This window comes from Leptodactylus fuscus, chromosome 1 (genome assembly GCF_031893055.1).
Source record: "Leptodactylus fuscus isolate aLepFus1 chromosome 1, aLepFus1.hap2, whole genome shotgun sequence".
In the NCBI taxonomy this organism is placed as follows: Eukaryota; Metazoa; Chordata; class Amphibia; order Anura; family Leptodactylidae; genus Leptodactylus; species Leptodactylus fuscus.
The window spans coordinates 108,133,341-108,145,427 of record NC_134265.1 but is presented as its reverse complement, the minus strand read 5'-3'; the positions used below and the strand labels follow the sequence as shown (position 1 = coordinate 108,145,427).

At 39.2% G+C, this 12,087-nt stretch overlaps 1 protein-coding gene across 5 annotated transcripts in view; it reads left to right on the top strand.

The window, feature by feature from the left end:
* The window catches only part of SEPTIN5 (septin 5), a 72,588-nt gene extending 61,510 nt beyond the window's left edge, over window positions 1–11,078 (top strand). For 3 of the 5 annotated variants that reach the window (XM_075275812.1, XM_075275837.1, XM_075275826.1), the window contains 4 exons: window positions 2,289–2,424; window positions 3,998–4,027; window positions 5,733–5,835; window positions 9,059–11,078. In XM_075275812.1, the coding sequence (XP_075131913.1) occupies window positions 2,289–2,424; window positions 3,998–4,027; window positions 5,733–5,835; window positions 9,059–9,115 (326 nt within the window). In that variant the 3' untranslated portion in view covers window positions 9,116–11,078. The remainder of the gene's footprint in view (window positions 1–2,288; window positions 2,425–3,997; window positions 4,028–5,732; window positions 5,836–9,058) is intronic. The other 2 variants (XM_075275818.1, XM_075275830.1) reach the window with 1 other exon arrangement.
* Window positions 11,079–12,087: the final 1,009 nt, after the last annotated feature.

Genomic DNA, 12,087 nt, shown 5'->3' with positions numbered 1-12,087 from the left:
GAACAATTCTGCTTTCATTTTAGCTGTTTGATGTACAAGTGGCTGATCATTATTTCTATGAACAAAGCCACATTCCCGCTTCGATAACACTGCTGATGGCCGCACTTCCTTTGCTTTTTTTTTTCTTACAATGAATTAAAAAGCCTTTGTCTCCTGCCAAAAACAATTAAAATAACTTTGCAAGACTTTCTGTGCTAAAGACCAGCCCTTTCACACAGAGTTTACGCTCAAAAAGACGCGCGCAAAAAGACGCGCGTTTTAAGAACATGCCATTGAACTCAATGGCTAACTACATTTTACACAGGTATTTTTACACGTGTAAAATGTACAGAATACACCGAGCGTAAACAGAATACACCGAGCGTAAACTCTGTGTGAAGGGGCCCTAAGACATAAAATCAGCATTTTAAAAAAAAGGTGCAAATTGTAAATTATGATAATACCATTCCTGGATATATACTGTATATACTCGAGTATAAGCCAAATTTTTCAGCACAGCATTTGTGCTGAAAAAGCGCCCCTCGGCTTATACTCAAGTCAGCAAAAAAAATAAATAAAATTATTTATTTATTTTTTTCGGAGTGGGGGGGTCTATGACCAGCCACAATATCAATGTATAGAATGTCCCATAAAATAGTGGGGAAAAAAAAGCTTTAAAAAAAATAAACATTCTAAATCACTCCTTTCCCTAGAATACATACAAAACAAAATGACTGTGAAACACATACACATTAGGTATCCCTGTGTCTGATAGTGCCCAGTCTACTGAATATCTGCAGTGCTCCTGTTCTGTCGGGAAGGGGTTAATAGGAGTACTACAGGTACCCTATATTCAGCCAGACTGAATTCCAAGTGGGGGAAAAAAATCCCAGTCCTCAAGCTCAGGGAAGGAGCAGACAGACAACCAAAACACCCCCTCCCCTTCCCCAGCATCTACTGCACCCAAAAACTCCGACCATTTTAATATTTGAAATTTTCCAGTAGCTGCTGCATTTCCCCCCCTCGGCTTATACTCGAGTCAATAAGTTTTCCCAGTTTTTTTGTGGTAAAATTAGGGGCCTCGGCTTATATTCGGGTCGGCTTATACTTGAGTATATACGGTATGTAAAAATATCTCAAGTTCATAACTGGAGACATGCAAGATAAAGTTATGAATATTGAATATTTTAATAGAACTACATTGCAATCTGTTTCTTACTGGCCAGACGTGGCTGATAACAGGAAATAATAATAAGGAATTATTCAACAAAGTGAATGAGATATACAGCATGTTTAATTCTACCTGCGGAAACTCAGCATTTTTCCCATAGACTTAGGGTAAGTTCAGACGGAGGTTTTTGGTCTGGAACCTGAGGTGGAGGCCGCCTCAGGTTCCTGACCAAAAGCCGGGTAGCCGCGACTGAAAGCCGGCGTACTGCACTGGCATCCAGCCACGCACTCCGCTCCGGATTAGGCCCAATGAATGGGCCTAGTCAGGAGGAGGGAGTGTCTTTAGGCCGAATCGCGAGGCGAAATGGCCTGAAGAATGACCATCTCGCTTCTTTTTCCGGGAGCCGGAACAAACTGGCTCCCGGAAAAAAGAACTGAACGGCTCCCATGGATTTCAATTGGAGCCGTCTTTTTGGTCAGGATTTTTAGGCCGTATCCAAAAATCTCCGTGTGAACTTACCCTCAGGCCAAGGCCCCACATTGTAGTAACGCAGCTTTCTTTGTTGCAGATTTTATGGTTTTTTGACCTAATACCAGGAGTGGATTGAGCAGAAGATAGAAGTATAAGAGCTTCCTATATATTTCCCATTACTTTTGTAACCTTTCTTGGCTTTGGCTCAAAAAACCACAGCAAAATCTGCAACAAAGAAAGCTGTGTTTCCGCAACGTAGGGCTTCAACCTTAAGTTTCCACTGCATTTTTTTCTGCAGCATTTCTTTCTGCAGCCTGTGGCATTAGCTGTGAGTTTCTGAAACCAAATAGTAGTTTTCTATCACAATATTATTTACATCAGTACTGGTCTCTATATAAATCCTGCATAGGACAATTTCTGAGTGAGAGAAGATCCCCTTCATCATATTGTGAGCAGCACATATCAGATATGCCCTATCCACAAGCCCGCATATAACGACCAGATATAGTGTTACTACGCAAGTCCAAACGCTGTACTTTTGATTTATGCAAAGTTTGTTGAAAGGTTAGGCAAGGTTGATAAATAGACAACTTATAGTGCAGTATATTATTTCCTAATGTGTATTGATCTCACTCACACTTATATCTGTCCATCTTACTGTTGACAGTGGAAAACCAGGCACATTGCGACTTTGTGAAGCTACGAAATATGTTGATTCGAACTCATATGCATGACCTTAAAGACGTAACATGTGATGTGCATTATGAGAACTACAGAGCCCAGTGTATCCAGCAGATGACTAGGTAAGGCACTTTATATAACAACATGTAAATTCATATGTATCATTTATGTGACTGTGTTCTCAGGAGATACATGGAAAATCCATTTTTCACATTATTAATTCTTATTATCTTTTGATAGACAGTAAATGGGCATTAAATCTGAAATACAAGTTTTTAGACATTGCTTAATATTACTAGTATTCACAGGCTCGCTGCCCGTATTCTGTCCTTCACATTTGGCCTGTAAAAGTATTTTCTAGCCTGTCATTTTGATTATTGGAGGTTTCTCATCATCTAAATATCTTATATACCGACTTGTATTTTAGACTTGGTGAGCTTCATTTACAAGGATGTAGTAGCTACATTACTACAAGACTTGTAAAAAAAAAGCCCAGGTAGTTCCAGAATACTATGGCCAATTCTGTTCAGTAAAACTAACAGTTGGGCGTACCAATGGTTTCAAAAAGTCCAAAACTGATGGATTTTTTTTGACTGTCATGTAATGGCAATTTATGAATCACATGGCAGCAACATTCACTTATATTTCTTCTGAGGGTGGCAGTGCTTACACGGCAGGCTTTGCATGATATACAGTATGCCATAGTTGTCCTAGCCTAAAACCCATGATTGATGTTATACATAATATTTCATATGATAAAATCAAAAATTCATATCTAAAAACAAAAAAATCCAATTTTGCCTGCAGTTAAAGGGAATTTGCAGGAGAAAACTTAGATTAAGGCCCCATGTAGACGACTGTGGCCTTGCTAAGTGTGCTGTCTGTCTATTTCCCAGATAGCAGCACCCTGACCCATTTATTTATATGGGCCCATACACATGACTATGAATTTCACGGTCAAATGTTCGGGGCAACAGTCTGGGCTTCAAAATATAGAACAGGACCTATTCTGCTAATGTTTTGCGGCCCTTGCTTCCGTGACTTCTATTCATTTAATGAAAGGGGCCACAGAAGCATGGCAAGTGCACAGTTGGCACAAGGGTAATATCCACGTGTCCCCCATACGCTGTCCATGCCTTTAATTCAAGGCCGGCCAGAAGCACACGGTCATGTACAACAGTGAATAGTGCAGGTCCTCTCTTCACATGAATGGATGCTGAGCTGTAGTATCTGGCACGGTCACTACACAGTATATGGGGACTTTTGCTAATTTCATTTTCCTAATAGACGATGACTTTAGGCCATAGAGCTAAGAATTGAAAAAGCAATTCTGCCCCCTGGTGCCTCTAAATGTTATTACCTGGTGCTTGTGCTTGTGGATACCCAAATCAGGATAGATAGGGCGCAGAATATTTCTGCATAAGCTTAGACAACTGTTTGATTAAAGCTTATGTACACAGTTACTGGCACCAGAGTGGTTTTTCAATGTGGATATAATAAGGTCCCATGTTTACTCTAGTCATTGGTAATTTCTATCATGTGCAAATAAAGTCTGGAAAATTCTGACTCTAATACTATTTACATAATAACTGAGTCTGTATAATTACTTATTTTATAATCCTATTAACCAATAGTGAAATACATATGATATGGAAATCTGAATTATTGCATTTTATCACTTTTTGTCTTTTAAAGGCATGAAGAAGTTTTGAACACAGCAGAAAGGTTAGGGTTATACTTCAGTCACATTCGGTCACTGAACTCTCGCATTATATGCTGTATTGGGTTCTTACTAACATGGTATCGGTTCATATCTTAAAGTTAAATATCTGTTTTATCTGCAGTGGTCTGTTGCTATTACAGCCACACGTGAATGATGATGTCAGTCCTTAGTGGTTATGAGATATAATCACTTGACTACATTGACAATAGTTTTGGCCTCTATCTCTTTACACTTTGCAAAAGAAAAATGATGCTTAGGGATCTATGATTGACCTTCATTCACATTGCACTGTACTGTAACTTGCTGAGGATTTTCTTTGCAGAATCCTTGTAAACATAGCTCAAAGCTGGCCACATACATGAGATATTTATCAGCAGATTTGGTTTATCTTAGTAGCATATTCTGTTAATATTATGGGTATTATGTGTATCATAGACAACAGATTATTGGCACATATCACCAAATTTAGCTGGATCCAATAAAGGGCTGCAGAAAAATATTTCCTATGTGTATGGCCAGCTTAAGTCTCCTGCTTCTGGAGTGACTTACAGGGTATCCCAATATCCTATATAACTTTATATGGTTTGGATACAGGATTTTTAACCTTCAAATTAAATAGACCTATCCTCTCTCCTGACATGTCAATTTAACTAATAATTTTAGTTACCCTTTACCATTTTATTTACTATTCCGAATCACATTTTTAGGATTCTGCACTATTTCTCTGTTAAATTAACAAGTGGGTTGTAACCATTTCCTTTCCCTACACAATGAACACTGGACAGTTATCAGCCCTTGTAGGGACAGGCCCCCAACTTGTGATATCCAGTTATCAATTTATTCATACATTTCAAGGAGGAACAGCAGAGGAACGACACAACACACCGATAACGTGCTCCAGAATAGTTCTTTTTCCAAGAGGAGCAGAACTATTTACTAAAATAGCCAAATCTGAATAACTAACAGGTCTTGGTTTTACACCTTATGTAGTTATACAATAAACAGGGCCTGTGTGGGAGTGAAAATATACTGAGTACTTGAATGGTGTAATACTAACTACAGTACTTGCATTGTATAAACTAAGTATGCTGGGGAACCTTCTGGTGAGAGATCTGTTTTTCCATTAACTCTATATGTAAAATGTAAAATAATACTATATTTTAGGCCGGGGCCCCATGGGACTGAAACACCACGATTTGCCTGCAAGAAAAATTGCTGCGTTTTACAGTACGGGCAAAGTGGATGAAATTCTAGTGAATCCCATGCCCACGTTGCAGTAAAAACCGCAGTGCGATTTCCAAAATTGCCACAGTTTTTGAAATTGCAGTATGTCAACTATACCTACGTAAACACCAGCGGTTTCCCCATAGATATAAATGTAACACAAAGTCCGCAGAGGAAAACTCTGCAAATTTACTGTTTAAAGCGCTGTGGGAAGAACCACGATGCATTGCTGCCATGTTTTTTCCCACAGCGCTTTTTTGCTGCTGGACGTCTCAGTGGAGCCTTAGCCTTATAATATGTTGTGCAGAATACTTAAAAATGTATTTCATGTAGAAACAAATTTTCTATGAAAAAAATAATATACAATAATCATCAGGAACATGTATTATTTAAGATTATAATATTCATGCGGTAAAGATATGCAAGTAATAATAATAGCTAAACAGTTCTTATTGCTAATATTGAGCGTCTTATCTTTTGCAGCAAACTGACTCAGGACAACAGGATAGAGAGCCCCATACCTATCCTTCCTCTGCCCACACCTGACGCAGAAACAGAGAAACTAATAAAAATGAAGGATGAAGAGGTATGTACTAGAATTCTGAAGCCAGAAGCTGTTAGGGCAGCCATTCTTGAAACTGCCTCTTAGAATATTCAGATGCCTACATTAGTCCAATACAGAATTCCATTTTTAATGTTTTTGAAGAGCTGAATTTTTATTCTGTATTATCACAATTAATTTAACCCCCTAAGGGTAAGTTCACACAGGGTTTTCTGGACCGGAACCTGAGGTGGAGGCTGCTTCAGGTTCCAGGCCAAAAAACGGGTAGCCGCGACTGAATGCCGGTGCACTGCATCGGCATCCAGTCGTGCACTCCGCTCCGGATTAGGCCCAATGAATGGGCCTAGTCGGGAGGAGGGAGTGTCTTCAGGCTGAATCGTGAGGTGAATAGGCCTGAAGAATGAGCATCTCGCTTCTTTTTCCGGGTGCGGAACAAACCGGCTCCTGGAAAAAAAGACCTGACCGGCTCCCGTTGATTTCAATGGGAGCCGTCTTTTTGGTCAGGATTTTGAGGCGGATAAAGCCTCAAATTCGTGACCAAAAAACCCTGCGTGAACTTACCCTAATAGTTTTGCCTGGCTATTGCTCGGACTTTACCCTATAGTTTAGTCCAAGCTGGACACAGGCAGTAAAGCTTCAGAGGAAGCAGCTAGTAAAAATTCCTCTAGCTGTAGGCTTTACAAGATCATGTCTGTCACGCCAGTAGAACCAGAATTATCATTGGTTGAAGTGGAGCTGCATATAGTCCTTATACTCCCTGGCGATGTGCAGGGGACACATACAATGTGCAGGGCCAGGGCTTCTTTTTTTTCTGTCAATGTGAGATCACATGGACCTTTGTTCATGACAGTATTCCCCATTATCAAGCATACGATTCATTTAACCCCCTAGATGCTGTGGAAATTGCTCGCTGCAGCACCTAAGTGGCTTTCAGAATAAGTAAAATGAAAAAAATAAATATAAATACATAAATAAATAATAAAAACATAATTGCCACAATAAAAAATTAGTATGTTATTTATTCCATATGGCATCTACACTTAAAATTCACATACCACAATTGGAGTTCTCTTTTCATCTCCCTCACTCTCATTAAGACATCCTGCAAAGACAAGCCCTCACGCAGCCACGCCGATGGAAAAAGAAAAATATTATGGGTTTGTTGGCCATATGAAAATTTTTTTTTGAAAAACCATTGATACAATTACTGTTTTTTTCCTGCCTAAAATAAATTTAATTAGTACATTATATGTTTCTACAAACTATAATAGTTTATCTTGTAAAGCTGCATGGAATACAATTTTTACATTTATGAACGCTGGAAAGCAGAGGAAGATAAAATGTTACTAGTTTAATGCTAAAATTAGTTGGATTGCTAAAGGGTTATAATGCACATAAGACAACAGAGATATGTGCTAGCTGTATTTACATGGCCATACGTTCTAAATCTGCAATAAAAAGTGACATTTTCAGGAGGGTTTTTGCAATTTTAATGTGGCTGTTAGGGGGTTAATGGTTATGTGAACAGAAATCCTGCTAGTTCTCTGCACTAGATAAAGACTTGTAGAGTTTAATGTCTTGTACATTGAGTTTGAGTTTACATTGGGTTGATTGATCTTTTATTCTAGTCTTGTGACCTCTGTGTGTATAGCCACTAGGTGGCATACTGGCAGACAAATGTGTATTGCCAGAGACCACACTGAAGATTGGATTGGAGTCCTCGGCCCTTATAGCAGGATCTAAAACGAAAGCAAACACAAAATGTTGCATGTACTGTAGAGAAAAACATTGGAATTGAGGGAACGATATGTACTGAACTATTGTACATAGAGAATATTACACAGCCGTACAAAGAATTCACAATGCAGGTGAACTGAATCGTGTTTAAGATGAGCCCCTTCCTGCCACAACCATATGAGGGCTCATTTTTTGCGTAACAAATTGTACTTTATAATGGTACCATTTAATATTTTGTATGATTTATTGAGAAGCTGCAAAAAATTCTGAATGGGAGCAATTTCAGAAAAAATTGTGTTTGTGCTATGGTTTTGGGTTTTTTCAGTGTTCAAAGTGCAGCCAAAATGACCTATTTCCTATAGTCTGTGGGTTGTAACAATTTCAGCTATGCCAAATTTATAGGCCTAAACAAACAACACCATAACAAAATAAATCTGCTTGGAGTTGCTATATTCTGACACCTGTAACTTTTTTGTATTTTCATATATGCCAGACTAACTTTTTTTATACCATTTTGGGGAATGTTTAACTGGTTTGATCGCTTTTAGAGAAAAAGCCAAAAAACATTGGTTCAGCCATGTTAATTTTTTTTTCCCTCTACAACATTCACCATGTAGAAAAAATATTTTTAGATTTTTGTAGTTTGGCCATTTTTGGACATGGGGATATTTAATATGTTTATATTTTACATTAGTTTTATTTCTGATCCTGGGAAATGTATGTTGTTGTTTTTTTTTTACTTTAATTTTTAGAGTCTTTAGGGTCTAATGCATTGCAGTTTGGTATAATATCCATTGGCTTCTCCTAAATCTTTCCTGAATCTCATTCCCGGGTACCACGATCTTCACAAACATAGCTGTGCGCATGCCAACATCCATAGTATGGCAAGGGGTTAGAAAAAAGTTCTAAATTAAAAAAAAAAACAAAAAAAACATATTATCTTAGACATCACTTATACATTATTATCAAGTCCCATGTTGCTGTAACACTTCTATTTCTTGCTAGGCTAGACCTAGATAACTTCTAGACCAGGGATCAGCAACTTTCGGCTCTGGGGTGAGGCTTAGCTTGCATGGGATTTGGTCTCTGCTCTAGATTCCGGGGAAAGCAGAGGGACACTAAGCCTGACACCTACTGGACTGTTATCCTAGAGGAGAAAAAATGGAGAAAAAAAAATCATTGGATGTTCTTATGGAATTAAAACTGAAGAAGGCAGCTTTACAGCTAGTCATTGGGCAATGGTTATTGACTTAGATAATAAATGGCATCTCTGACATCCCCCAACAAGCAGCATCAGAGAACTGATAGGTGGCTTCATATAAATCAGATTTCTTATGGATCCCATCAAAATGAGTGGGCTCAGCTGAAAATGATCTATTGTATATGGCCAGTCTAGAAGAATTGTGTATCTACTTTAACACATTTCCATTTGCGTGAACAATAACATATTTCCTTTAGTATTATTATTAATGTCCTTGTCTTCATCTGCTCTATTCTTCTTTTCTTCCAGCTGCGGAGAATGCAAGAAATGTTGCAGAAAATGCAGCAGCAGATACAAGAGCAGTGAGTATCCCATCCCGATGGCACTTACCCCTCACATTTCCTGCTTCCCGACCTGTCACTTCAAGGACCAGTTTGGAGACGGATGTGGTACCCATGGACTCATTGCAGTATCTTATTTATTGTCCTCAAATACCCGTCCAATATGAACTCCTCCCTATCTTGACATATCACGTTTCTCCAGAACATCCCTTCATGGAGCCAACCAAGTACAGACCAAGCTGAAGTCTGCTGCCTGTCACAGCCATGTCCATCCCCAATACATTAATGAGTTGCGGCAAAGCCAGCTTTCGTGGAGCCGTTGCCAACCTGTATTGGAAACCACACCAAGGACCTACTGGGTGAAAATTTCTTTGTATCATGCATCTTCCAAGAGGCTCTTTCCTTAACATAGAAGGGATGATTCTTGGGAAGGGAGGCGCTCGGTCATTGTTTTCTACACCATACCCCTGCTCTACAAGAAGCTTGTGTTTTTTATTTGTACAGTGTTGCAGTTTCTTGGACTCAGGACTTCTTTTTTTTGTTGTTTTGCTGTACCAATGTTTACTCACAGTTACTTGACCGATAACCCGCTAAACATTAGAGCGCACCAGAGGAAGTATCGCCTGGACAGCAGTGCAGGATGCACAGAGCTTACACTTGTTTCTAAGCATCTATACATCATGTGAGCATTTGGTTCAGGTGACAGGGAATGAGGCCCTGTAAAGTTCTCCCCATTAGGACACGTTCATCTGATGAGGTTATGGTACTGTTGCTGCATATTGGTTTATATTGAAATAATAGGATTATGCTACTTCTCAAGCATTATGTCAGCCTCATTGTGTGAACGCAGTCTTTAATATTTCAGACGTTTATAGCTCACGCAGATACCTTGTGAAGAGATTAAGCAGTGGTCGTCTACCATGTTATTAATGAATGCATAATATGGTGTTGCCTTACTAAATACACACAATTCAGTAAAGTAGAAAAGACATCTGCAGCCTCCATACCTACAACCCCCTCCACACTTCCAGTGAGCATAAAATGGCCTTTACCGTATCCATGGCCCCAGCTGGAAGGGACCAAACGTATCATTGTAGCGCTACAGATTGGGGCTTTATCGCATTCCTATAGCTTTGCTTCAGTTTATGCTCTTCTGCAACTATGTAAACATATGGATCAGAGCTATAAGAGCTTGTTCACATTTAGTGCTTCTTTTAATCATATCACAGTTATAAGTGGACTACAGAATAGTTTGATTGTTTTTCTTCCCTTATTACAATGTGCTATTTATCAGCTAACATACAGCTGAGCACTATTACAAAGTTCTATGTGCCACATTATCAAGTACCAGGGATACGAGCCAAGGACTTGTAGGTAAGGGCATATTCACATGGGCAGGTGGTAGCCTGGATACATAAAATGTGTTTTACTTGTTCATGCTGCATAACCAAAAACTACATTGCAAAACTGCAGTAAAATACAGGAAGTTTTTTTTGTTTTTTTTTGACTACCTGACTGTGTGAATACACCCTAATTGTTACAGAAGTGACTTGTCCATAGTCACTGCTATTGCCTACAGGATACATTACTTAGGGAAATGTGACCAACACATTCTCATAAATCATGACGATCCAATAAATTCTTATTTTGTGTTTCTCAATGTATTGGCGGTAAGTGAGGATTACTGAGCTGCAAACCCTTCATAAAGATTTTAATGAAATTGCAGATAGAGCTACACTTAGGCTTTTTTGTATTAGGATCCATGCACGCATTATTGGTGTGGTGGCCATGTTTTCCACAGCTAGAACACTCTTCATTTGATTAAGATAACCCCATATACGTGCCCGTGTATTATCACTGGCCCATGTATGGGAATGTAAACCCAGGGCAAAATTCAGAACAGGTCATATAACTGTCCAGTGTGAAGCCTGGTCTCAATGAAAGAAATGAGTGGGTCCATAGAGGTACTGGCAGCACATGGACATCATCCATGTAGCCTGAGGGTGGGGGACACATATTTTGTCACTACCTGTACATCTGAAATCCCCCCCTCCACCTGCAGTGGCCAATGATTGCATAGTGTTGCAGGTAATGCCTCAGTTTTAGCTACTACATTGCGCTGTCGGCTGCTGCACATGGGTGGTGCCATAATGTCCAAACCTTTAGGCTAAGGCCCTGTATAGTGTCCCACAGCAGAAAGCGCTGTAGGAAAAACTGCGGTAGCAAGCATTATAGTTTTTTCACGCAGTACTTTTCACAGAAAGTTTGCAGAGGTTTCTGTTCTCCTTCAATCATACCTATAGGGAAACCGCCAATGTTTCCGTAGGCATTATTGACATGCTGCAATTTCCAAAACTGCAACGCTTTTGGGAATTGCAATGTGTCCGTTGCGCACATGTTACTGCTTTAAACCCATCCACTACACAGTGACTGTAAAACGCTGTGTTTTACAGTCACTGTGTTTACGTCACATGAGGACCTGGCCTTTGATATCTCTTTTGTTATAAAAAATCAATAGCTTAACATTGATTTTAAGGAGATTTACTTATTCTTTTATGGAGGGAAAAATAGCTTATTACATTGCTCAACATGTAGCATTAAAAGAAAGACATTGCTTGTGACTCTCTTCACTAGAGCAATACTCCAGAGATTTGTAAACTACTCAATACATTCACAAGGACAGTGATATCACAGCAAGTAAGAGATAAAATGTCTAGATGTAGCCTTAGCCTAAAGGTTGTCGACAGTGCTGTACTTGTGCCTACATATAAACACGAGATTATGTATTGGCAGAGAACAAGATTTCAACAATGCTTCAATCCATGGAATAAGCCAATGGTAGACAGTAGAGATGAACGAGTAGTATTCGATCTAATACCTCCCCTGCATAGTTATTGGTGTAAAAAAAAAAGCACTAGGGAAGGTGGGAGGGGAATCAAATTTTTACTGCGTTTACCACGTGGTATTCAACTGAGTACACCAATACCTATGCAGGGG